This window comes from Numenius arquata, chromosome Z, assembly GCF_964106895.1.
Source record: "Numenius arquata chromosome Z, bNumArq3.hap1.1, whole genome shotgun sequence".
Taxonomy (NCBI): Eukaryota; Metazoa; Chordata; class Aves; order Charadriiformes; family Scolopacidae; genus Numenius; species Numenius arquata.
Genome location: NC_133616.1, coordinates 28,846,247 through 28,871,958, shown reverse-complemented (window position 1 = coordinate 28,871,958; position 25,712 = coordinate 28,846,247). Strand labels below are relative to the sequence as shown.

The 25,712-nt window shown below is 39.3% G+C and overlaps 1 protein-coding gene across 1 annotated transcript in view; it reads left to right on the top strand.

The window, feature by feature from the left end:
- DOCK8 (dedicator of cytokinesis 8) overlaps window positions 1-25,712 on the top strand; it is an 83,208-nt gene that overhangs the window by 9,572 nt on the left and 47,924 nt on the right. The window contains exons 4-17 of the mRNA XM_074166620.1: window positions 1,282-1,405; window positions 1,605-1,817; window positions 2,350-2,435; window positions 2,990-3,056; window positions 3,305-3,454; window positions 4,661-4,741; window positions 5,519-5,678; window positions 6,289-6,428; window positions 6,661-6,754; window positions 7,878-8,040; window positions 18,285-18,402; window positions 20,333-20,403; window positions 21,063-21,201; window positions 22,601-22,702. Coding sequence (XP_074022721.1) covers window positions 1,282-1,405; window positions 1,605-1,817; window positions 2,350-2,435; window positions 2,990-3,056; window positions 3,305-3,454; window positions 4,661-4,741; window positions 5,519-5,678; window positions 6,289-6,428; window positions 6,661-6,754; window positions 7,878-8,040; window positions 18,285-18,402; window positions 20,333-20,403; window positions 21,063-21,201; window positions 22,601-22,702 — 1,708 coding nt within the window. The remainder of the gene's footprint in view (window positions 1-1,281; window positions 1,406-1,604; window positions 1,818-2,349; window positions 2,436-2,989; window positions 3,057-3,304; window positions 3,455-4,660; window positions 4,742-5,518; window positions 5,679-6,288; window positions 6,429-6,660; window positions 6,755-7,877; window positions 8,041-18,284; window positions 18,403-20,332; window positions 20,404-21,062; window positions 21,202-22,600; window positions 22,703-25,712) is intronic.

Here is a 25,712-nt window from a genome sequence, read left to right as displayed (position 1 = left end):
TTCTTAATTCAGGCCATTAAATTTACATGTGCACTAAAAGCAGGGTTTGCCTCTTGGTGCGTTTTAGTTGCTACTGGGCTTTTCAAAATACATAAACAATACAAATAAATTTTCCAGGAATACTTTAGGGGAAAGGTGTCTCTAGTGCGTCTTGTACACCACAGGGAAAATGTGATCACAGGTATGTAAATCTCACCATTAATCACTTGTTTGCCACCAGAGGTAGTAAAAAAAAAATCAACAAAACCTCTTTTGGATGCTGAAATGTCTTAAACTCATGCAGAATTTCTTTCTTTCATTCTGGATGATTAAGACAGTTCCAAAACAAGGTTACATCCAAGGAGAGCTGGGATTGTGTCTTTTATGGCTTCAGTTTTCATTTGCAGTGAACTGCTAAGTGATTAAAATGCAAACAATTAAAATTAAAACACACCAGAGCATATAATTCAGTTACTCCCAAAATGTAATAAAAAGGTGTCTACCAGATCAATAATTGCTTATCATGGCAATGTCTTTATGAAAGTACTCAGATGTTTAGATATTGCTTTGGGAGTGTTACGGAAATGAAGATGAACGAATCAAGATACTGTAACTAAGGAATCTGGTTGCAAGAAGGCTATCACAGGATTTAGCAAATTGCATACTAAAGTGGAAGAAATAGAGCTCTGGATGCATCTGGTATCTTTTTTTCCAGGGTACCTGCTGGTTTTTTTTCATCTGCCACAAAAATGTAACTTGAAATTGGTGCCTTGCTGCAAAGTTTTGGGAAGTTGCCAGCAGAGAGGGTTACATTGTGCCGTAGCAATAGCCCCCTTCAAAACCAGGCTCTGTCTGAGAGGCGCAGGTTGTTGTGTGTGACTAACTTGGGATACCAGCTAGGTCCAGGTCAAGAGCAGGAAGCTCCTTGATGTATAACTGCAGGAGCAAAGAGCCAGCCAAGAGATGAGTGATCCCAACCCCATGTTCTTTAGGTCACTGAAATAATCACCGTGCCTGATGAGGAGCTCAGAGTTGAATTTGTATCTAAGGTCAGGTTTTGCTGCTGTCTCAGGCTCACAGTATAGGCAAAAGTTCCTTCCTTCATTCCTAATATACGTGATAGAGTTGCAGTGGTGTGATAAAACAATTAAACACTGTGAAATATCACCTTTTTGCATAAAAGCTGTGCTATACTGCTCTTTTGCACAATAATGTTTCCGGTTGCTTAATGTTTTTTTTTAAATTTGTCTTCTCTATTTTCCCTCAACTCCTCCTCATGCTGTCCTGACTTGCTCCTGAAAGGAACCAGGGGAATCCAGATACTTGTAGCCTGAAAAACAAAGGATCCCGAAAAGATTTTCACAAGACGCTTCAAAAACAGACATTTGAATCAGAAACGCTGGATTCTGGCGATGCAAACTTTCAGGTACGTTTTCTTCACTTTGGGAAAAGCGATCAAATAACGGCAGCTTTCCTCAGAGAGGAAAGGATCCTCGGGTGTCTGTGATGGCGTGTTTGTCATTCGGCCTGGTGGCAGAGGTGGCGTTAAGGCCCCTCTCCGCCAGACAAACAAGAGATGTTTCATGCCACCCAGGTGTCCTCCCCATTTTGTTGTTTCCCAGCAGGTGGGGCCCCGGCAGGCCCACGGGCTTCCCGAGGAGGCCTCGAGGACGACCCTCGCCTCCTCCGACTTCGACCTGCGCAGCCTGCAGCCGGACCCCCGCCTGGAAAACCTGCTGCGGCACCTCAGCCCCGAGGAGTTCGAGAGGCAGAACGAGGAGGCGCGGCGCACCAACCGGCATGCCGAGCTCCTCGCCCTCTACCCCGCCGTGGATGAGGTGAGCCAGGAGGCCAGCTGGACCACAGCCCTTCCCGAGCTGCCTGCCCTGGGCCTCTTTAAGGTTAAAGCTGCACCATGGTTGAAAACGAGGGTTTGTGGCCCTGGAAACTTGTCTCCCTTGGTGAAGGCATGTCACCGTGGTCTCCTGTCAGCTGTCTTGAACTCGTATTCAGGGGGTTGTACTCAGACTCATGGTGTCGCCTGGAGGCTTCGTCACACCCTCCTCCGTGGGAGTCAGGCCCATGCTGGTCATACAGTTGTGTCGGGGTGTCACTCTTCGCTGTAACCCTTGCTTGAGGCTCGGGATTGTAAATATTCAGTGTAAATGCCAGGTGGGGGGTCAGAAGTGTAAATATTCAGAAACGAAAATCAATTTTCTTTCATCTCTAAAGAGACGAAGTGCCTGCTTAGTGGGGGGAGGTGCTAGTCTATAGCAGTGGCCCAGTTAATATCACATGAAGGTTTTATGTAAGTATGTAAATTTACAGTTTTTTTAATTGAGTATAACTAGAACAATTGCTTAATGATAGGAAGATGCAGTGGAGATACGGCCAGTGCCGGATCGCCCAAATGAACATCTGGGCAACAGGATTTTGGTGAAGCTGCAGACTCTGAGGTAAGTATCCTTCACAAGCATCGCTCACCATTTCTCAGTTCATGCCAATGTGCTGCTGCTACACCTGCTACACCATGGCAGGTGTCCTGTTCAGCAAGTGTTTACGTGCTTGCCTGTAGCAGAGCACTATTTTTATCCATCATTACAGAAGTCTTTAACTTGTCAGGGTGAAAAGGAGTTGGGAATGAGCCCAAATTCTTTATTTCCAACAAACTAGATTGGTCTCCCTACATGCTACTGGACTTGATAAACAGAATAAAAAATTCAAGAAAGGTATGATTGTTTTCAACTGGTATCTGAGACCATCTTTCTGACAAATTTAGAAAATACATTGCGTCCAGTTTACTTCCCTTCTTTTCCTCTTGAAATCGTCTAATAAAATGCACAAATAAAAAAGAATCCTCAGGCTTTGGGAGAGCTGAGGTCTGGAACTAAACATTTCTCCTTATTTTCTAATGGAAACACCAGTCAAAATAGAGCCATTTAATTTTTTTATTATACAGGCTCATAAGAGTGCAGTAATAATCACTGTCCTCTGTATCTTTCCTTAACAGGTTTGATATAGAGATTGAACCTTTATTTGCATGCATAGCTCTCTATGATATAAAAGAAAGGAAAAAGGTAAGTGTGCATACAGTATTTTTGTTCAGTTGGCTTGGGTTTTTATTTCTGGAGTAATAATTTAGGAAAACTTACAAAACCCATGAAACTTTATCACACATGTAGTCTGATCCAGGATTTTTTTTATTCAGTGTCACATGCTCGCAATTTTATATTTTGTAGTTCTAGTTACTACTTTTGACTTGTTTTAAAATGATATTTGATGCATTTTTGCTTTGCAATACATTTTAATTCTTTTTCTTTCCAAGATCTCAGAAAATTTTCATTGTGACCTCAACCCTGATTCATTAAGAGGATTCTTGCGTTCTCATACACCCTCCATTGACTTGTCTACTCAGGCAAGATCAGCAGTATTTTCTGTCACTTATCCCTCATCGGATATATACCTAGTAATAAAGGTATGTTACAGTGCTACTTCAACACCATTCTTCCTGTTCCCAATCATGCCTGTTGAGCTGACAAACATGAGTTTTCTGTAGCTGAGATGAATTTTGATAGGTTTTAATAGCACATATGCAGGTATCCACTGGTATATCTCACTCCGAAGCCAAGAAGTTATGTGGATACCCTGTGTTCTAGTTCTACTAAGTATTTAGAAATTTCTACCACTATCTAAGGGAAATTTAAAGTAAAGTGAAATAAGCCATTTAAAAAAAAATTAATTAAATTCTATGGAGGTTTTTTGGCTTTGGTTTAGTGCACTTTGCATCATTTTGTTTATTTAATTCTGAAACTGAATTAACCTGAGGGCATGGTATCCTGAGGTGCATTTAAAAGAGGGCGGCCAGCAGGCCAAGAGAGGTCATCCTCCCCCTCCACTCTGCCCTGGTGAAGCTGCATCTGGAGCATTGTGTCCACTTCTGGGCTCCCCAGTTCAAGAAAGTTGGGGAACTACTAGAGAGAGTCCAGTGGAGGGCTACAAAGATGATCAAGGGAATGGAGCACCTTTGTCATGAGGAAAGGCTGAGAAACCCGGGTCTGTTGAGCCCAGAGAAGAAAAGACTCAGAGGGGATCTCATCAATGCTTATAAATATCTAAAGGGCGGGTGTCGGGAGGATGGGGTCAGGCTCTTCTCAGTGGTGCCTGGTGACAGGACAAGGGGCAATGAGCACAAACTGGAACACAGGAAATTCCATCTCAGCATGAGGAAAACGTTCTTCACTTTGAGGGTGACAGAGCACTGGAACAGGCTGCCCAGACAGGTTGTGGAGTCTCCTTCTCTGGAGATATTCAAACCCCCCCGGATGCATTCCCATCCAACCTACTCTAGGTGAGCCTACTTTGGCAGGGCTGTTGGACCAGGTGATCTCCAAAGGTCTCTTCCAACCCCTACCATTCTGTGATTCTGAGTTCTTCACTTGGAATGTGTTAATTTTCCTGATTTCAGTGAAAATGCAGTAGTATCTGATTGACTGTGTTGTCACATATGTATTTTCTGCATTCTAATAACCAGATGGAAAACCAGGAGAACATTTAGTATCGGTTACTCCTTAAGTTTTAAGAATTCTGTATCATGCCTCTTTCATATTGTTAGAGAAGGAACATGTTACTATTTGGGTGATATTCTTGCTTTGTGAGTGTCTTATTTTACTGCTTTTTGTAGATAGAAAAAGTGCTTCAGCAAGGAGAAATCGGAGACTGTGCAGAACCCTACATGGTTCTTAAAGAAAGTGAGGCTGGCAAGGTAAGTAAATAATGATAAAGAGTGTTTAGATTTTAAAAAAATGCATGCATAAGGAAAAAACAGAGAACAAGCAGGACCTTTGGAATAGGACAGAATCCCAAGAACGTTGAGGAGGAAGCCAATTGGTGCATCCATGGTGCAAGGAGTCTGGTGTCTGTCACCGCCAGGAAGAAGTCATGAGAAGGCAAGGTGCACTTTCATTACTGACCCCTTTGGAAATCCATACTGGCAAAGTCTTGAGTCATGAAGCAGATAGGGGTGAGCAAAGGAGATGACACTGCAATGTGGAGTTAGCAGAAATATTTGTATTTCAGAGACAAATGACCTGTTGTAGTGTGTATGTGGCCAGTTCAGTGCTGTCATCCATAGATAACATGAACTCTGAGGAATTCGTGGTCATTTACCTCCCTGGAACAGACTGACAATGTTTGCATCTCTCACTTTGAAAATATTGCTTGCAGTAGGATATTGTTTCTGTGTCTGACGAAGGAAGTAGAACCTGCTTATGTTTCATGGTGATTGTTCATGCCTGGCTTGAGGGCCACTGCAAAGAGATATGTGTTTTCCATTTCTATAATGAAAATGAACTCATTGAAAATGAATGAGAAATGAACCAATGAAACCAGCTATGATCCTGACAGTGATGTAGCAAGAAAACATGAGAAATAAGAATGTAAATTATTTACTGGACTGTAAATACGTAATTTCCATTTTTATCTATAGTAACATTAAAATAATGGATTGCTTTTTAAACAGTCTTTATTTTCTTTGTTTTAGACAAAAGAAAAGATTGAAAAACTGAAAGCCCAAGCTGAATCCTTTTGTCAGCGGTTGGGGAAGTACAGAATGCCATTCGCCTGGATTCCCATAAGCCTAACTAATTTCTTCAACCTTTCAACACTTGAACGAGAAATACCTGAAGCCGAAGGTTTAAACGGTAGTTATCTAACTTTTCTAACTAATGCCAAGTGACTCTTCAGTAGGACTGTGCATAGGAAACAATGTCATTTACTTTGGCATCAAGAGTGAAGAGCAGGTTCAAATTCACATCTTCTCAGCCTTCCTTTTCAGTGCTACAAACATTTACAACTTAATATGCTCACTGTTTTGTCTCTGTATACTTATTTTTATGTATGGTGGATATTATTCCATTTTTTAGGTCAAATTTTGGTCAAACACTGGCTTTGAAGAAGTAAAACTGCCTTTGTCATTTGAAGTTCATTTGCAATATGGGCAATCAAAATACATATCAGCTTAGTTTCTAGAGTATACAGGACCACTGGTCAACAACACTGATCAATGAGCATTATAATCCATGAACTAAAAATTCAAATAAGCTTGTGCTGTGCAGCAGAAGTAATGTTACTTCACTAGGTGTGTCCTGGCATTACACTATTTCACGTAGTCTGAAATAAAAGCAGTGGAATGTTTTAGGTACTCTGTCCTCTGGTGTTTCAGGGAAATTGTGCATTTCTGTTGTATTCTGATAGTCTTTGTACTGAAGCAACACAAAGCAGGTTGATGTTTCATTTAATTTTCCTTTGAAGGGAAAGGATCCACTAGTGACAAGAGGGCAACACTGCTACAGGCGAGAAGACTTTCTGAGAGAAGTCTCAACTCAGAGGACACCTATCCAGTATCAAACTTCAAAACAATTTCTCTGACCCTCAACACCTTCTTTAAACAGGTTCAGAATACTCTTTATTTCTGATTGCCTACGACATTTTTCTTCTATGTAATGTGAACTGTGTTGAGAAAAGTTACCGGTGATGTTCATGTGGGAACAGAGAATAACTGCTGTTAAGTAGGCAGTAATCCACTTGCTTTGCATGCCTCAAGGACATGGGTCACTCAGAAGCTTTTCTCAGTGTTATGGAGTATTGTTATAAAGGTACTGATTTTTGTCTTTCTCCTGGTAGGAAGGAGACAGGCTCAGTGACGAAGATCTGTTCAAATTCTTAGCTGATTTCAAAAGATCGTCTTCCTTGCAGAGAAGAGTTAAGACTTTACCAGGTACATAACTAATTTTGTATGGAAATTAATTTTCTTCCCAAGATTGTCCTGTAAATTCCAACCCCAAAATGTAATTAACTCAAGTTTTAAGTTTATAGTACATGCTGTTGTGGAACTTCCTGAGTCCACAGTGTCTACCTGAGCACAGATGCTTTTGAGGGGTTTTTTCTATGAGTATGGAGATTTATGTTTAACTTGATATTCTAAAATGATTTGCATTCCTCCCTAATTTACAGTGTATCTACAGGATGTCTTTTGTTATTATTCAAACTGTTCAAAGACAGTGCTTTAAAGCAGATTTCTTTCCTTGCTATTTTCCTGCAATGTTTGTAAATGGGTCATATTTTACAGAGGGAGATTAAAATGTGTACACATTTCATCTTATTTGGGTCATTGTTAGCTAACAAAGTAGAGAAGCACAGGTAGTATTTGGCTACTGTCAAAAACCTGACGAGCTTATTTTTTCTTTTTGCATAAATTACAGCTCAAGCTCTTCTGGGTTGTAGAGGAATCTTAAAAAAATGAACTAAGTGCAAAGCTGTTTTGCCTTTTTAGCTGATTGCCAGAAATGACAAGTCTGAGTTCCCCAAATGGTTTTCATTTATCATAACAGAGAATTTAAATTGAAAGTCTGGTTATACTTGGATAAATGTTATCAGTATTAGCTGTTTAACTGCTCACCACCACAAGCCTGGCTTTCCTGGTGGGTGGTGTCCACTTTGGCAGACATTAAGCAGAGCTGAATCTGAGTTGGGGGACTGAAAGATAACTGTATTAGACAGCAGCCCTTTTATTTCTCTCCCAGACAAATTTTGTATTATTTGTGTGTGAAAGATACTAGAACATCAACCCAGCATATAGTATTCCTTCTTTGTTTCCCATTTCTTTGAAATTGTACAGGGTTGACACAAAGAGCTATATATTGGCCTGGATGTGTAGGTTATTTCTTGTGCATTTTTGTACACCTATGCTTTCATTCTCATGCAGCCTTCAAGCCAAAGATTCAGTTCTTATTTCTGCACTGTTGCTATGTAACCTCATACATTGTTTTCATTTTTGGTTTATTATACATTTCCTATTTTTTATATTTTTGCTGAGATTTTGTGATTACTTTTTTTTAAAGGAACACTTAAACTGGAGATTTCCCCAGCTCCAGAAAACCTTGGTTATTGTCTGACACCAGAATTACTACCAGTGAAGCCATTTCCAGAAAACCGTAATCGTCCTCACAAAGAGATTTTGGAATTCCCAATTAGAGAAGTGTATGTTCCCCATACTATTTATAGGTAAGAAATAACATATATTTTTTAAATTCTGATGATCCATTTTCAAAAATAATTGTGATTTAGATTTTTTTTTCAGAAATAGAAACTAAAAATATTTTTTAAAATGTTAAAAATTATGCATTAGGTTGATGATTTAATCTTACTAGCCATTACAAGATAAAACACTTGCAGGATGTTCTATAGTGTATTTACTATACTAATTATGTTGTCCTTTGAAAATTTTTCTAAAATGTCAAAAAAACCCTAACAGCTCTCATTGACTTGGCACATATATAGATCTTTCCTCTTCTGTGTTTTTTTCACAGAAGATAATAATTTTTAACAGTTTTAGTAAATGTCTGTGCTGGGTGGTTTCCACTGTTAATGTGAGTCATCCGGGCATTTGAGGAAGTAACATGTTGCTCTGCATACTTTCCACTTCCATGAACAAAGACTCTGGGCTATGTTGTTTCTTTTCTTAAATCTGTTCTATTCTGAGTATTTCAAGCAGACCACAGTGCTCATTAGCATGCAGCTGAGCAATTCCCATAATCTTTTAGTGGTCTAGCACATCTGGGTCTCCAAGAAGAAATGAGTATCAAAAGAATGTGCTTCAACATGTTTGTGTAGCATGGTAGTGCTAGTGAACAGTGATACTGGTAATAGCTGACTAGCACTAATTCAAAATGGGTGTACCACAGTATCATAGATACAGAAATACCAGCTTTCATGTAACCATTGTGTTAGTGACGGCATGGAAGTAAAGAAGAATGCTTCTTAGAACAGTAATTGATGCTATTCTAAGGGACTTTTCTGATCCCTGAAACAGTAGGTAGGTACTGAATTGCATTGGTGACAAAGATGTGGCTATAAGCAAGTAATCACAGAATGAAGAATCTGAATAAAGGGATGCAGAGCTTATTCAATTCTTGCTGCAGAGCTTAGCAAAGAGCCAGCTCTCCCTAACGCTCACCTGACCCCACCCAGCAGGGGAGAAGGGAAGGGCAAGATTTGTGGTTCAGTACAACTCAGAACTGCAAGGGTGAGTTGCATCTCATGATGAGCATCTCCATCCCAAGGAGATGCTTCACACCTTCATGGGAACCTGGAGAGCCAGTGCAGCTGTTGGTGACACCTGGATTTGGGTCTCAGCTTTTAGGGAAAACAAAAAAAGGAAGTGGCATCTTATCTTACAGTAACAACTTGTCATGTGGTGTCAGCAGGGAAATGAGTGAGTAAGCCAGTTTGGATAGACCCTCATTAGAAGTTTTGGAGGAGTTATTCCTGGGCTGTGCCATGAATACATGATACTCAAACTCCTGAGGGCAGTTTCTTTGCGGTCTTGGCACCAGAATGCTAAAATTCAGAGTATTGTGTTACTTCTGTCTTCTCTGTGTAGCAAAGATAGAAATGCATGTCTTCTTTTTTTTTGGGGGGGGGGGAGGGCATCCCATTTTTGGGGGGGTTTGTGCAGACATTTCTATAGGGGAAGTAGTTTTTATACAACTAAAAATGCAAATGTAAATGAACTTGAGTAATGACACTTTTTTTTTAATGTAAGAATAAGATGGAATTTTAACTTTTCTATTCATTGCTTGGCCCCAATAAGGAGTAGCATGTGTCAACTCCAGTGTGCAGCCTGGTAGTGTCTAAAGGTCTGCTTTTGAAAATGAAAAATGTTAGCAATGGTTGTGTTGCTGAGCTAGAAAGAGAGTTGAGCACACAATGTTCTCTCTTTAGTTCTCACCAAGGCAAACTCCTGCAGCCAGACATCATGAATATCAAAGCTACCATGCTGAAAATTAATTTTATGTGTCTCCTGAAGCAAGTTTGGGTGTCTCCAGACAGTGTTCTTCAATTGCTAGGATGTCTGCACTGAATACATACACTCACATTAGAAGAAATGCTTGCTATAGCTCAACTGTTACACTCTGTGCAAGAGTTCACAGCCAGCATGCTTACTATCTACAGGCTTTTTGGGCTCTGTTTTGAATTTCACCCTAGGTAAAAGTCATGTTAACAAAACAAAGTAGGATCTGTCCGGCCTAACTTGTAATAATGAAGAAAATATCTATGAAGAATATTTGCCTTCATTAATTTTACATTAATTAATGAATCAATGGTGATGACACAACTAACATACCGTAAGTAGTGTTATGCTGTAAACTGGAAACTCAAACACTTAATAATCAAATTAAACCCTAAAAGCAATTAGTTAGATACACTGGGGAAATGGTGAGAAAAATGCAGAAATGCTAGGTCATGTTTTGACTGCCTTGTGACAACAAACACATTTGGAGCAAGAAAGGGAAGTTGCCAACTGAAACTGTTAATGAACTCCAGCAGTAGTTCCCCAGAAAGTCAGAAGAGGCAGCTTTGCAAACGTTATGAAACGGCAGAGTCTGGAACTTGGTGGGGTCCAGGAAGTAACACTTGTGTTTGCGTGGTGCCATTGAAAGCACCTCCTTTTTGCACAAGCCAGAATTGCCCGGCCATGTCTGAGACGCTTTTGCCACATGATCATGCCAGCCCTCCATTTGGTGAGCAGAAGTGTAGTTAGGGAACGTAGGCCAATGTATTTGCTTAATTTAACTGTCATGCAATTTTCCTTGCTTAGTTCTCCATATAGTGAATAGTATTTTGAGCCTGAGATTAGACTAACCTATGCAAAGTAACTCTGACTTTGAATAGAGCCAAATATTAAGTGTTTCATGCTATTTTATGCCCTTTCCTCTAATCTAAAAAGTAGAACCATGCTGTTTTAATTAAGCAATGTGCTAGCATTTAGTCATAACTGAGTATCACGGCCTGCTAGTGTGTTACAAGTGATTTAATGTTTCCTAATTTTTGATTGTAAGTCTACAAAACAATTTTTTACCAGTGCTATAGATTTAGATATTAAAAGAATGAAAAATGGATAAAATAATTACCTGTTTTCTATTACCGTTACCATGAATGTAAGAGAGGGTTACATATAGAAATGGACTTAGATAACATGGGAAGGAAAACTTACAAAAATACAGTCTGATACACTCTTACTGGCACAATAATACCTCTACACGTGTCCAGACAAATATTAATGAAGCATCTAGCTTCAGTTTTTCTCCTGAATGTTTAAAAGAAATGCAAAGATCTTGTTTACTTGTGTAGGTCTGGGGTTTTTTTGCCAATGTAATGTATTTTAAAGGAAAAATTCTTTTTTTTTTTAAATCTTTTTTTTTTTAAATAATAACTTTTTCCTTTGCGGTAGTAGAAGCAGTCTTCTGTTATAGTCTTTGAACTTAGGTCTTGCTAGTTTTTATACTACTGTAATGGCATTATTTTAAATGATGCTGTTTCTGATTTATGCCAGAGAAATCAGCCAGCCCCTTTCTTTCTGCACTGTGAAATTGAGCACTTCTTTTTGTTGTGTACCTACATTTCTTTAATAAAAATAGTTCCCTGAAAATGTCAAAACATTCCAAGATTTATTTCTTTCAATACCCTTCTATTCTTAATAGGGAAAATCATATAATTTAAAGATTGTTTATCATTTTATTTTCTCATGAAATATAAATGAAAATGATGCTGCTTACTGCCACTATGAAATGTTGGTGCTGAGGCAGAGGGATTTGTCCCATCGCTTCAGCAGTAACTCAGCTTAACCAGGCACAGGAAGGCCTGTCTTTGCTAGGGGAAGTGCCCAACACTTAGGGGACTTTCACAGGGAGCAAGGAAAAAAACCCTTTACTTTGCTGTTTTGTGTCTTTTAACTGCAAACCACTTGGCATTGTGCTCAGACTTGCTGTAGTCTGCAGTGTCAGCTGGAGGCCTTCTGCTTTAGTGGTAATCGTTCTTACCCCATCCTTGCCAAGTTTTGAGTGAGAAAAGGCAGTTGGTGTATAATGGTCTGTTATTCCCATTCCTGCCATTACAGCATTATCTGCTCCTTTCTGCCTCTCTGCCCGTGGGGTCTGGAGAGAGCACGGTAGTCCTGTGCATCTTCTACCTGTCCATTGCTCTAGCTTTGTGCCAGTTAGAGATGCTGACCTTTCTAATTTCTTTTTCAGAATAAACAAAGTGGAGATTAGTATTATACTGTTGTGCACAGTTGAAGGAAATAGCTTGAGGTAGCTACTACAGTTTCAGACAGAGATGTGAGTGTGTCCTGATTTATTCTGCTCCTTCATACACATGATTTCATCCCAACACAAATAGCTGCCTGCTCTTTTCCAAGCTCCATAATCATGGAATCATGGAATCATGGAATCATGGAAGCAGGTCCACCTAGAGCAGGTTGCACAGGAACGTGTCCAGGCAGGTTTTGAATGTGTCCAGAGAAGGAGACTCCACCACCATAGGGTCATTCATTACATTTGTTGTAGCAAGGCAAACCCAGGGTACCATAGTCCTGCCGCAGAGAGCTCCCAGGAGGGGACATTTGCCTTTCCTCCCAAGGAAGGTCTTCACAGAGCATCCTCCTCAGTTTGGAGCATGTACCCTGGCAGGGGCTCCACCTACTGCGGCTTCCACAGAGATTACAATCTCCCTAGAGGGACTTGAGTAGTCTGGAAGGAAAATCTTAAGTAGAACATTTAAAACTGAAGCAAATGGGACTGCTTGAAGCACCGCACTGCTCAGAAGGTGTCAGGAGCTAAATTATTCCAGAAGCACCGAACCATACACTGTCAGGAGCAATCCTATGTTGGCAGAGAGAATCTTTCGTGGTCATCTACTATACTACCTCAGCAGTAAGAGGTTTCATGGAAGGTTTCCTAATTTTTCTTTGTTTGTTACTCAGTTAAAAATGACATTGTCAAATACTGCATAACAAAGCAGAAACAATGAAAACAAAAGCTTCACAAACAGGATTCTGGGAGTGCATGAACTCCCATAGGCATCTTATTTGCCACAGTGCTTTCAGATGAGGTATTACACCTGACTCCTCATAACGAACTTTATTAAATATGTAATACAGGCAGAGAGGAAAACATGCCACCGTGGCATGATGATCTCTATGTAGTCACTGAGCGGAGACTCTGAATAAAATATGGATTTGTCTAAAATTCCCATGAAAGCAAATCTTTTAAAGAAATGTGTAATTATTCTTTAAAAAAATAATCTTGTAAAGGGTATCACTATTTCTTCTCCTCTAGGATGTAGAGATAAAAACACTTCATTATCTAGCTCAATAGCTTACCAGAAAAACTGTACTGCTTATTAATCATTATCATTAGCAGTCGGTGCAACACTAAATGCTCACCTTCCTCTCAAGAAACAATCTAGGACTGAAAACACAAAAGGCATAAGAAGTGTGAGGGGCCTACCTTTCCAGATGGCTTTGAATGAAAGCATCTTCTTGACTAATTTGTTTTTGCTGCAGCTCCACTTCAGCAGGCTATGGCTTGTGCTTTGGTCTTGCATGAATGTCTTAGGAAAAAAAAAATGAAGCTACTCTGATCACTGATACTGCCCCTGGTTAGGTAGTAGGGTCCTGAATATTGTGCTTTTGTAAAGAGCTCCTACTTAGGTCTCTTAGAACCAAAACATTCCTTTCCAAGCCTGCAGATCTTTTTGTTAACCTCAGGACACTGTGCTTTCTCCTTCAAACCATTTGTCTGCTTTTCACTGAAATGAAAATGCTCCAGTAACTTCATCCAAGAGTTGTTAAAAGTGCTGGATTACTGGTAGTAGTGGATGGCTTCCCATTTGGTAAGACCAGATGGCTTCTTCAGCTTCGGTCTGCAGGGCACTAAGAGAGGGAGGACATCAATTTTCTCACTGGGCTTCTTTTTTTTCGTCTTGCTTGATAAATTGTTACTCTGAGGTGTACAGTTTAGGGAAGAGGCATCACTCGAGCAGTGCAGTTTGTCAGTATAGCTTTCACCTTCCTGGGTCAGGATGGGAGAATGTGTGAATACATTCACAGTGAGACAATTAAAACAATTCCAGGTTCCATCTCTTGACTTCTAGCTGCATAGATCTTCCATGCTGCTGAAACCTATGTCATTCACTAAGGTTTTTAAGCATTTTCAGCTGAAATTTCAGAAGTGCATAGTGTCTGTGGAAATAAGAAGATCCTGGTAAATATGAAATATTGCCTCACATTATCTATACAGATGTAACTTTAGGGGGACATGTTACTAGTATTTTGGGAAGATATGGTATACTACTGTATTTACTAGCACTCCTTCACTGTATCATTTATTAATTAAATATATTAGGACAAAATTATCTCACCACAATTGTCAGCTGTATCATGAGATTTCAAATTGGTACACTATTATGTGTATAAATCTGGTATGTCAGAAATTTCACTCTTTGATTATAGGGGTTCAGTAAGAATTTTGGGATAGAGCTTTACCTCTGTTTACACAGCTGGAGGAATCACAGGTCCTGGGATGGCAAATGGATGTATAAAATACAGCTCTGTGATATAGTTATTGTCTTCCTTTTTTCACCTTTTCATACTTCATTCAGGCAGGTGGGCATTGCTTTATGTGTGACCTACCATCTTGTTATCAGTGTCTTGACATTACAATAGTTGATACCTGGTGGATATCCACTCATTTTATCCATCTTTAATAACTCTGCCACTCAGGGTTTAATAATACTGGAACCAGCAGGGGAAGTGAGAGTATTATCAATGGAACAGTGGGTTTAGTTTGGGAGAAGACTAGAAAGCATGGAGGACAGAGACATCAGAAGGTGGTATAATTCCTTTGATTTTCATATTTGAAAACTTTAAAACTGTTTAAGAGTAACTTCTGAAAAAGATCATGTAAAGTAGGCAATTCTGGATTAAAAAGTTCCCTACATTAGCACACTAGAAAATCAATATGATATATAAGAAATTATTTTATTGGTGATTTTTATGATTCACAAAATCTCATTACCATTGGTCTTGGTTTTCAAACATATGATGTCATTGACTATTTGTTTGCAATATTTGACATTTCAAGTAATGGTAGGTCATTTCAGTGATGTATGAGTCCTAGAGTGAAAGCTATTAAAATTTTAGTCTGACTTGACTCTAAGCCTTAGGTCACATTTAAATTTAGAAATATCTAGTTTCTTGTCATAATTCTGTGATTTGAATATGCAGAAATCTGATCTTTTGAGTCAGCCTTCCACTCAGTTCTTGTGACATTTTTTTTGTGTTGACTAAACCTTTAAGTTTTTCACACCAATGCTAATGGACAGAATAAAGTGTCAATCACTCTTGGCCTAAATTTAATGAGGATCTGACCATTGACTCTTTAGATGATTCATAATTTTAGCAACATGAAAAAAATCATTCAAACTATTATCCAAATTATCCATACGAAGATATGGATATATACAACACATATACATCTTCTTGAAGGCAACATGTTAAAGTTGCATCATTGTGCTATTTGTTCTAGACAGTGCTGACTAGAATGGGTTTCCATCTTTGGTAAAGTGTTTGTGATTTACATTATAATTTTCAACCATTTTTTTCTGAAGATTCCCTGCCCACCCCAACAAAAGTGTACAGGAGTCATCAAAGATTGAAAATTATAGCTAATGGGTGTATCAGCTTTTATTTCCAGTAACATAAGTATTAAATGGCAATGCTAACCTTTCCATCACTGTTCACCTAGAGAACATTTGTGGTTTTTATCCGTAGTGACTAATATTGGCTTTTGTTATGTATGGCATTCTTGTCACAGTCAAAAATGAACATGCCTAATATTCATTAGAAGTTTGAGATGTACTTGTTGACACCTCATACGTTGTGTAATTTAGCAAGGAAAAGGATTTTATTATGTCATACGTATGCACAACCAATAATTACAAACAGGGAATCATTCAATGAGAAGGGTCACAGACTTGAAAGATTTTATTTCAACAGAAGATAGGTCTGCATTGCTATGGCAATGGGAAGGGATCAAATCACCAATGCTAAGTCCAATGAAAGTGTAAGAAGGTCGGAAAATTCAAATGGGAATTGCTGCATGGTGTCCTGTGTCATGCTAGCTGGACCCTTAGCTTTCCCAGCAAGTGACTGATTCTGAAATAGCCTCTTATCTTATTGTCCCTTGCTGCATCAGTCTCCAACCCAGAGTGCCTCACTCAGGACTCTACTGTCCTGTGGAACTCTGGTCTCAGTGAAGTTGGGGGCTCTGCCATCGCTTTTGTAGACCCATACTGAATAGCTCTTTTGCGTTTTGTAAGCACATCTGACTATATCTGAAGGTAGAGCCCTGCACTTTGGGTAGGGGGAGTGAGGGAAAAAGTTTAATCACACTGACCGAAAGTAGTTGATGTTTGAATGTTGTTTGAATATTTCTGCCCAGCACAGAGCCTCAAGGGAGACACAATGCCTCCTGGAGCTCACCACGTCCTTATGTGCATGATAACTGTCCTGTTATTTAAAAGACAGCAGTATGTGCTGGTCTGACATCCCTGCGAACTCCAATGTGGAAGTGCTCCTTATCATTACTTTCTCTCAGCCTTCTGGAGAATACAGATCTGGCAGGCAGTAGCACTTACACAGTGGTCAGCAATGGGTCTACAATTCATACTTGTGTGAAGGAACGTCTTTTGATCATCTCTCCACCTTCCTGCTTTAAAAAATCAGTCATTGCTTTCATCTCTGCAGGATATCCAAAGTCAGTATTTGCCTCTGTTCTTCCTCAGTGCTGATGGGTTTAATACACATGTAAGCAAGATCCCTAAAACTGATTGAGCATAAATGGCACAAGCTGTAGCTCTTCAGTACAGTACTTGCTGGAATAATGCTTCCTTCGTTGTGTAGTCAGCAGAGAGCTCTCTGTTTGTGATTTTACATATCTTTCATCTCAAGTCATATCTAAATGTAAAATCCAATGCTCAGGGACATTATATGGATTTGTGACATCTTCTGCTGGGCTGCAGATAAATGAAGCAATGACTGGATTATGCAGCCTCTCCTACATGTATTTCTTCACCTCTGGCAGATGTAATATTGATAATAGCCTTCATTTAATATGTCATTCCCACCAGGCATAATTCAGTGGAGGTTACCAATATATTCCTCTCTTTCACTTAGCTTTTCCTAATATCATCTTGGCGAGAATTTGGCAGAGCAGAAATCGCATTTAAGAAGGCAAGGAAGAAAATGCATTAGTGTGGCTAGCAGGAGTACTATTCTGCACAAAGGGAAAAGCAAGTTACATGCTAGTTTGTTTGCTAAGGCATGCAGTGGCCCATGTAGCATGTGTTGGTTAGCAAAGTAGGTTGGACTGCGTAGCTGAAGAGTATTGTCACATCATGGTAATAAAGAGAATCAACCACAGTTTTCTAGGTCTTGGGATACAACAAATGGAGGATAGACTGTCTGACTTAATGACATTATCCAAATCTGCTGCATGTTTTCAGATGACAAGGGTGCTGAGGAAATAGCGTGATAAAGACAGGGCGATTTTGTGTGTAGCTTCTGACTGTCTCGAGCAAAAAGAAGGCATGAAATCCCATGAGTAGTCCCATGAGTAGAAGCCAGTATGTTTCCACCAACATTAGTCTTATTCCTTAGCATTTTGACTCTTCTACCAGAATTGTTGGGTTTTGAAGCTGGAAGATCACCTATGCTGCCAAATTCCCCACAGAAATTAAAGGTACTTTTTAAGTTTAGTGATCTGCCCATACAAAGAAGCTAGTAAACAGCAAAGTATGCTGTATTTTAAGGCATTATTCATATTCATTACTAAAAGTTGTCCATTTCTAGAATTATAGTCCAAAGTTTCTTCATTTTATTTACTCTGCTTTATTGATACTGCTTTTTGATTTGCATAATCTAGAAATATATGTCATTTTGTTGCTATAACCTAGGAATGTATAATCTTCAGTTGTTGATTCTATTTGCTGGTTTATTTGGTTTTTTCACCTCTGAGTGGTTCCTTACCCCTTCCAAAACCTAATTCTTCACTGCTTTCTTGAGAGCTTTCTTGAGAGATTCCTGCTTTTCATTACATCAGAGATTACATTCATACATTTGTAACTGGGAATTACATATTTACAAAAAAAAAGAGTTAGGAAGACTGCCTTCTCAAAGACATAGCTTACTGTATGAGAAACCTTAAATATAGGATTTTCCATGTGTCATGGAAAGAATTTACCTTTTCTTTGTGAATTTTTGAGATGGAGTTCTCACAAAGCTTTCACTAACTAGGTGGAATTGAAGGACAGGGAGAGGAATCAGCAGAATACTAGTTTGTGCACTTTATTTTGAAACGCAAATGCTTGCCATTTAACCATTTTATTTTTCTTTTTCTTTCTTCCAGGAATCTCCTTTATGTTTACCCTCAGAGGCTGAATTTTGCTAACCGACCAGCTTCTGCAAGAAACATTACCATCAAGATCCAGTTTATGTGTGGTGAAGACCCATCCTGTGCAATGCCGGTAAAAAATGCTGAGGTTTCTTAGCAGACTTTTGCTTATGTGCATTCCTGACAAACTCTCTGAAGAGGTAACTCAGTGTTTACTTCCATCACCGCAGTTTCTAGTGGGACCTTAGGAAGCCTAACGTCAGAGAGCTAGTTAAGCTTGTCATTCTCATCAGAAAGCAGGGCTGGAGTCCTTAGCCACAACAGGAAAGACTTGTCACTCGAGTGGAAAAGAGGCATATTACTCCCTCTTATCTAAGTCTTCCTACCTTATTTTCAGAAGAGTGACATCATATTAAATCAATGCTGTGTTGGAAACTCTAATTGTAATATTCACAGAGCTTCAGAGACCTTTTAAGAAAGTTGTAGTCTACCTTCCAGTTTAACTCCTCTGCATGCACTATGTGTGCACAAGTACTCAGGTTTAACACTGAAAGTTAGAAGTTGGGATCTTTATTGCCTGAATCTGAATGGGTGCAAAAGCATGCGGCTTTACATGTAGAGTTTTCCATGTTTGAAACATGTGTGCACTTCTAGCAGAGCAAGCAGCACTGTCCATGTTCAGATTATTCAGCATTTCTTATTATAAGGTCCTCTCTTAGCTTTACTGAGTTTCAGATATTCAGTTGGAAGTGTTCTAACCCAGACGTCTGCTTCAGCCTGAAGTTTTGGGGAAATTTTCAGATAGCGTAATTGGCTATTTAAGAATTACGTTGGGATAAAATCTTTTGTGATTTTATGTTTTAGAGGGGGGAAAATGAGTGGAAGTACTACTTGGAGGAACTTTAATCCAACAATGCTTTTGAGCAAGAACTGACACCTGACCAGCCTTTATCAGTGTGCTGACACTGCACAGTGCATATTTTGCAGCCTTATTCCACAAGAGCTCTGCAATTGAAATCAGAGCATCAGCACAGTGTTTTCCTAAGTCATGTTTGCTTCCAGAGCTGAAGCTGTGCTATGTGAATGTGACACCATCTTTTACACGATGCTACATTGTTGGTTTCCTTAAGCTCTGTCTGTATTACAATCAGGTTTTGACAAATGTTTAGGACAGTCACAGTTCATCTGGCATCCCTCTCCATTGTGGGAGTGCTTCATCTCTATATATATGGACTTGTGCTGTACAGATATCCTTGTCTAAGCTCATCTCCCAGGGCTTCCTTTAAAGTTACTGGATTCCAGGACCTTACCATAAAGCTGTGTCTGAAATGAGGGAAGCAAATCAAGCCCTAAAAATGCCTATTTCTCTTCATTGAGTGTAAAGGAACTTTGGACCTCTAAGGTAAGGTGAGATGGATCTCACCCTAAATCACAGAATCATAGAATGGTTAGAGTTGGAAGGGACCTTAAAGATCATCTAGTTCCAACCCCCCTGCCACAGGCAGGGACACCTCCTACTAAACCAGGTTGCTCAAAGCCCCATCCAGCCTGGCCTTGAACACTTCCAGGGATGGGGCATCCCTGGCTTCCCTCGGTAACCTGTTCCAGTGTCTCACCACACTCACAGTACAGAATTTCTTCCTACTATCAAATCTAAATCTACCCTCTTTCAGTTTAAAACCTCTAAATGAGCAGGCTACAACTGTAAAACAAACTTCTAAAAATAATTTTAATTTAACTTTTTTTGCATTTAGTTAAAGACAATATGACAATCTGAAAAAGGCTTACCATAACTTAATTCCTAACTTTTTGTGCATGACTGGAGAATGTGGTGTGGGGTAGTCAGTGACTACGAAAATCACCTCTTGCTCCATTTTCCTGGTGTTTTACCCTGAATGGCATGTAGGGAAGATGTTCAGTAATACGACATTTGTGTTAACTTGCTAAGATAAAATTGAAGAGTCATTTTCAACCTACAGATACTGTCTTAAAATTTTTACAAGATGATGACAATTAAATGCTTTAGACCTGACTGCTGTTACTTTCTTTTCTTCTCAATGTAGGTAATTTTTGGGAAATCTTCAGGTCCAGAATTTGTGCAAGAAATATATACAGCTATCACATATCATAATAAGTGAGTATTGTTACTATTTGTATGACTTGAGAAGTATTAATCATGACCTCTTTACATAATTCTTAGCCTACATAGTTCATCAAGGAATGCTGGTACTAATCCATTTTAAGCAGTTACTTTTTATGTGGATTTGTCTTATCTAATTTGGATTGCTACATGCATTTGCATAAGTGGCCATTGAGTAAGCAGCCATTGCTTTTCTTGTTTGGAGCTTTTCATAGGTTAGTTGAGAGTATTCCTAATCTGAAGATTGAGAAGCAGGAGCAGGAAGCAGCAGCAGAGCTTTGTAACAGCTCTTTGTAACATTCACTGAATTTACAGATCCAAAAGAGCTAAAGGGATGTTCTCATTATGGGAACTTGGGTTTTAGAATTTACACAATAAATATACTGGAACCTAAAATTAAGATTGAATTTTTTCTTAAATATAGAGATTGGTGAAAGCTGAGACATTGCATCTGATACCATCTCTGCTTTTCCTCATAAAGCTGTAGATAGTTCATAAATATAGCTGTGTATATATGTACGTTGTTTAACTTGGCTCTGAGGCTGTTTTCGCATTTATACAGTTTTTATAACCTAGAAGCACCTAGAAGCCTGGTGGCAAATTTGCCTTCTGATCTGTCTCATACTAACATTGGCTTTTTTTTTTTTAAACAGGTCCCCTGACTTTTATGAAGAAGTGAAAATTAAGCTGCCAGCAAAACTCACAGAGAAACACCATCTATTGTTCACATTCTATCATATCAGCTGCCAGCCAAAGCAAGGAGCATCTGTGGAAACCCTCATCGGGTATTCAGTAAGTTCCGTGTAATTTATAAGAGTGTGTGGATTCTTGGCTTGTCAAAAATTTTGTCATATGTTCCCTTTGTGATTATGGTAATACATCAAAAACAGGAGAAGCTCTTAATGTTAATTCATAGAAACCAGATGCAACTTGTGCTATGTTACATCCTCATCTTATAATTTTACATTGTTAAGTGTCTTTGAAGTTGATGAACTCATCTGACACAACTGAGGTTAAGTGTGCACCTAAGTATTTGCAACAGCAATGCTTTATAGCACACTGCCTAATTCTGTTAGATTCTATTTATCACCAAAAAAAACCCTAAACAATATGCAATTACAATTATTTACTGTTATCTAACATGTTCATACATGGGGTAACAACTAATATAATATTTTCAAATAGTTTTTTTATGGCATATCGTTTATGGTCTTAAGTGTGTTTTACCCACATCAACATTAAAAAATGGAAAGAATCTAGAAGGTAAAATTTAATTCTCTTGCATTTCTTATATTCATGGTGAGACTAGCATGTTATAGCTTGAGAAATACACATTGTAGCATAGTCTCTTTGACCTTTTTCTTTATCAATTGATATTTTTAACTGGAGATATTTTAAAATAAGAGGAAAGCACAGATGAAGATAACACTTCAGATTTGAAAACGCCTTGGTGCTATAGTCAGCAACTGAGATGTGGGGGCAGACAAGTGTATTTGTATTTGTTTTTGATCCCACTACTGAGAAACCTTTCAAATGGGCTTTCTTTTATGGACAGATATAGTCCCACCAATGTCAATGGGATTGGTAAGAAATAAATTAGTTTTTAGTTCAGGAGCAAAATTTGACATAGGTGAGGACTTAATTTACAAGCTTCTGTTCACCTAAAGCCAAAATGTTTCTGCCCTGTCATACTCAAATGCACACCCTCTTTCAGACTTGAATAGGAGAAAAATCAGGTGTGTCCAAGTATCAATACAGAGTTACAAGAGTCATTCTGGCCTTAATCCTCATGGTGACCATGACCAGGATGTTCAATTTATCCTTAGCAAAACTTTAATTCTGTTGATTTTCTTCAAAGCCAAGGATCAGTCTATTCAAGATACAAGATTTTAAAAATAAAAACATGGACTTTACTAAATGCCTCTGGTAGGATTTATTAGAAAAATATATGTCACACATGAAAAGCACTGTGTTTTCTTCAAAAGGGATGGTTTGTAAAGCAGTCTTCTATATTTTTCTACAGTAGCGATCAGTGAATTTAAAATGCAAAGAAATCACTGTTGAATGGATTAGAGCAGAGAAGCTTGGGTCAATATCTCATTTGTTGTTTTGTTGACTGTACATAACAAATTAGATAAATAACCCTAATCATATACAGTCATGAATATTGCTGTGTTTTCATTTGTTTCAGTGGCTGCCAATTCTATTAAATGATCGTCTGCAAACTGGATGTTATTGTCTTCCTGTTGCATTGGATAAGCTGCCTTTCCACTATTCAATTCACTCTCCTGAGGTAACAAAGAAAATTATGAAAAGATAATGTTTTCCTAATGTAGAAGAACAGCTTAAGTGTTTTACTAACTAACATTGATGTCTGCTTGTAGACAATGCCTCCTTTTTGTATTTTAAAAAGGGAAATCTCTGGAGAAAAATGTTGTTATTATTGTCACTGGTGGTATTATTATTATTTTATATTTTTATATTGTGGTTTTTGACTGTAGTTATCCAAGCAAATCCTTGTAAATTGTCTAATCAGGGCTACATTTGTTTAGAGGGTGTCAAGTCAATAATTTGCTTTCTTCCATAGGATGATTTGCTCATTTTTTTGTGGCTGTGTAGGAGAGCAAGGAGCAATTGAGTCAGGTGCTGCTACTGGAGCACAAAACTGTGCCCTCTGAGTAAATATGGCAAGTAGGAAACTGTCCAGAGAGTTAAAATTTCACAAAATCACCATGGAGTGCCCTTGGTAGTGCTTCTACTAGGAACTTCTTATTTTAAAAATATCCCATTGGAAGATGTGTATTTGTACTGTCTGTGCTAGGCATACAGCTGAAGTGCTCCAAATTTCTCTGTTCAATGTATCAACTCCTCTCCATCTAGTCTACGAGAACAAGCAGGTGTCTAGGTGTGGTCCTCTGTATAGCACTGAATTTGGATATCTAAAATGAAGTGAATAGCTCAAATACCCTATAGCCCCCATGTAAACAGAATTTCTGTTTGATTGTTGTCGTGGTTTTGGCTGAATTTACCAAAACCGGACCGGCAGATGGCCCTTCCCCCCCCTTCCCCCCCCTAAAAGAGGAGAGAGGAGGAGAAAGAGATAAGGAGATTCAGAAGTTTAGAATGAACTAAACTACTTTAATGAAGAATTAATATTAAAATAAAAATAAAGAAGAAAATAATGAAATAGATACAATATATACAAAACCGTATCAAGTTCCCAGGATGACAGTCACATCACCGGCAGGCACTGGGGAAGTCCCAGACTGGACTCAGTGACGAATGGGAACTGGATTCCAGCTCTGGAGTCAGGAACACACGGATCGGGATCAAAGGCAGATGAACAGACAGAGTCCTCTCTGGACGTCGGCCATCGCAGGAAAAGGGGCTGACCCTTTGATCCCTCAGCTTTTATACTGAGCATGGGGCAGATGGGATGGAATACCCCAGTTGGTCAGGTTTGGGTCACCTGTCCTGTCCACTCCTCCCCACCGATGTGACCCCTCTACGTTTTTTCCGTTTCCGACCCTCTAAGGGGGCAAATAACAAAATTGGCTGACCTTGGTTGTTATAGCAATAAGTATAAGCAAGGGCCTCCCTGCATACCATTCCTTGGCATGGAGCACAAACATTGGTCTTATCACTCTGAGAACGAGCAGTTTTCTCAACAATATGCCGTTAATTTCAGAGAGTTAGAGGAGGCCTAGCTAGGATGTAAAGTTACAGAACAGAAAATTGGTTCGGTTTTACTTCAAACCGGGACATTCCACCCCTTATTCCATACCATTTGCATCATGCTTAGATTACAACTACTATCATCTATAAAATCTATACATACATACATATATAGATAGATATATGTAAATCACTCAGTTATAATTTATCTCTATATACAAAAGCTTAAGTCCATTTCACAGCAGATCAAGTTCTCAGGGTAGGAAAGACAGTGTGAAATTCATTGTGGTTCGTGCCCATGGGTAACATGTCCATCATCAGAGAAGTTTTACTAGACGCCACTTGATCAATCCGGCTAGGTTTCATCATTGCAGTGTCATCCTGAAAAACACTTATAGAACACTGTTAGTATTATAAACAACTAACATCATACTCGGAATTAAGTATTCTCACCCAGGGTCAAATTCCCTTGAGGTACACATTGAACTTCTCCATTCTTCAGCATCACCCACCAAGTACATCCAGGTCCTTGAGCAAAAACAGTCCCACGAATGGGTTTGCCTTTGCCCGAGGCAGGAAAAACCCATACAGTTTTCCCTAGCATATTCCTTTCATGCACCACAGGGACTTTATCCCCTTCTACAATATGTAAAAGGTCTGATTGAGCAGGACCACCTCGATTGATGGATCCCCTGGTATTAACTAACCAAGTAGCTTGAGCTAAATGCTTGTCCCAATTTTTAAAGGATCCACCACCCATCGCTTTTAGGGTAGTTTTTAACAATCCATTGTATCGTTCAATTTTTCCAGAAGCTGGTGCATGATAGGGAATATGATATATCCACTCAATACCATGTTCTTTTGCCCAGCTACTTATAAGATTGTTTTTGAAATGAGTTCCATTATCAGACTCAATTCTTTCTGGAGTACCATGTCGCCACAAGACTTGCTTTTCAAGGCCCAGGATGGTATTCCGGGCAGTGGCATGGGGCACAGCATAGGTTTCCAACCATCCGGTGCTTCCTTCCACCATTGTAAGCACGTAACGCTTACCCTGGCGGGTTTGAGGGAGTGTGATATAGTCGATTTGCCAAGCCTCCCCATACTTGTATTTCAACCACCGACCTCCATGCCACAAAGGTTTTAACCTTTTAGCTTGCTTGATTTCGGCGCATGTTTCACAGTCGTGGATAACCTGCGCAATAGCGTCCATGGTTAAATCCACCCCTCGGTCACGAGCCCATTTGTACGTTGCATCTCTTCCTTGATGACCTGAAGTGTCATGGGCCCATCGAGCTAAGAACAATTCACCTTTGTGTTCCCAGTCTAAATCTGTCTGGAAAATCTTAGCTGCTTGGTCCACTTGCTGATTGTTTCGATGTTCCTCAGTGGCTCGACTCATAGGTACGTGGGCATCTACATGGCGTACTTTCACGACTAGTTTCTCTAGCCGGTCAGCAATATCTTGCCATAATTCAGCAGCCCAAACGGGTTTACCCTTGCGCTGCCAGTTGCTCTGCTTCCATTGTTTTAACCATCCCCACAGAGCATTTGCCACCATCCATGAGTCAGTATAAAGATAGAGTATTGGCCACTTTTCTCGTTCAGCAATGTCTAGGGCCAGCTGG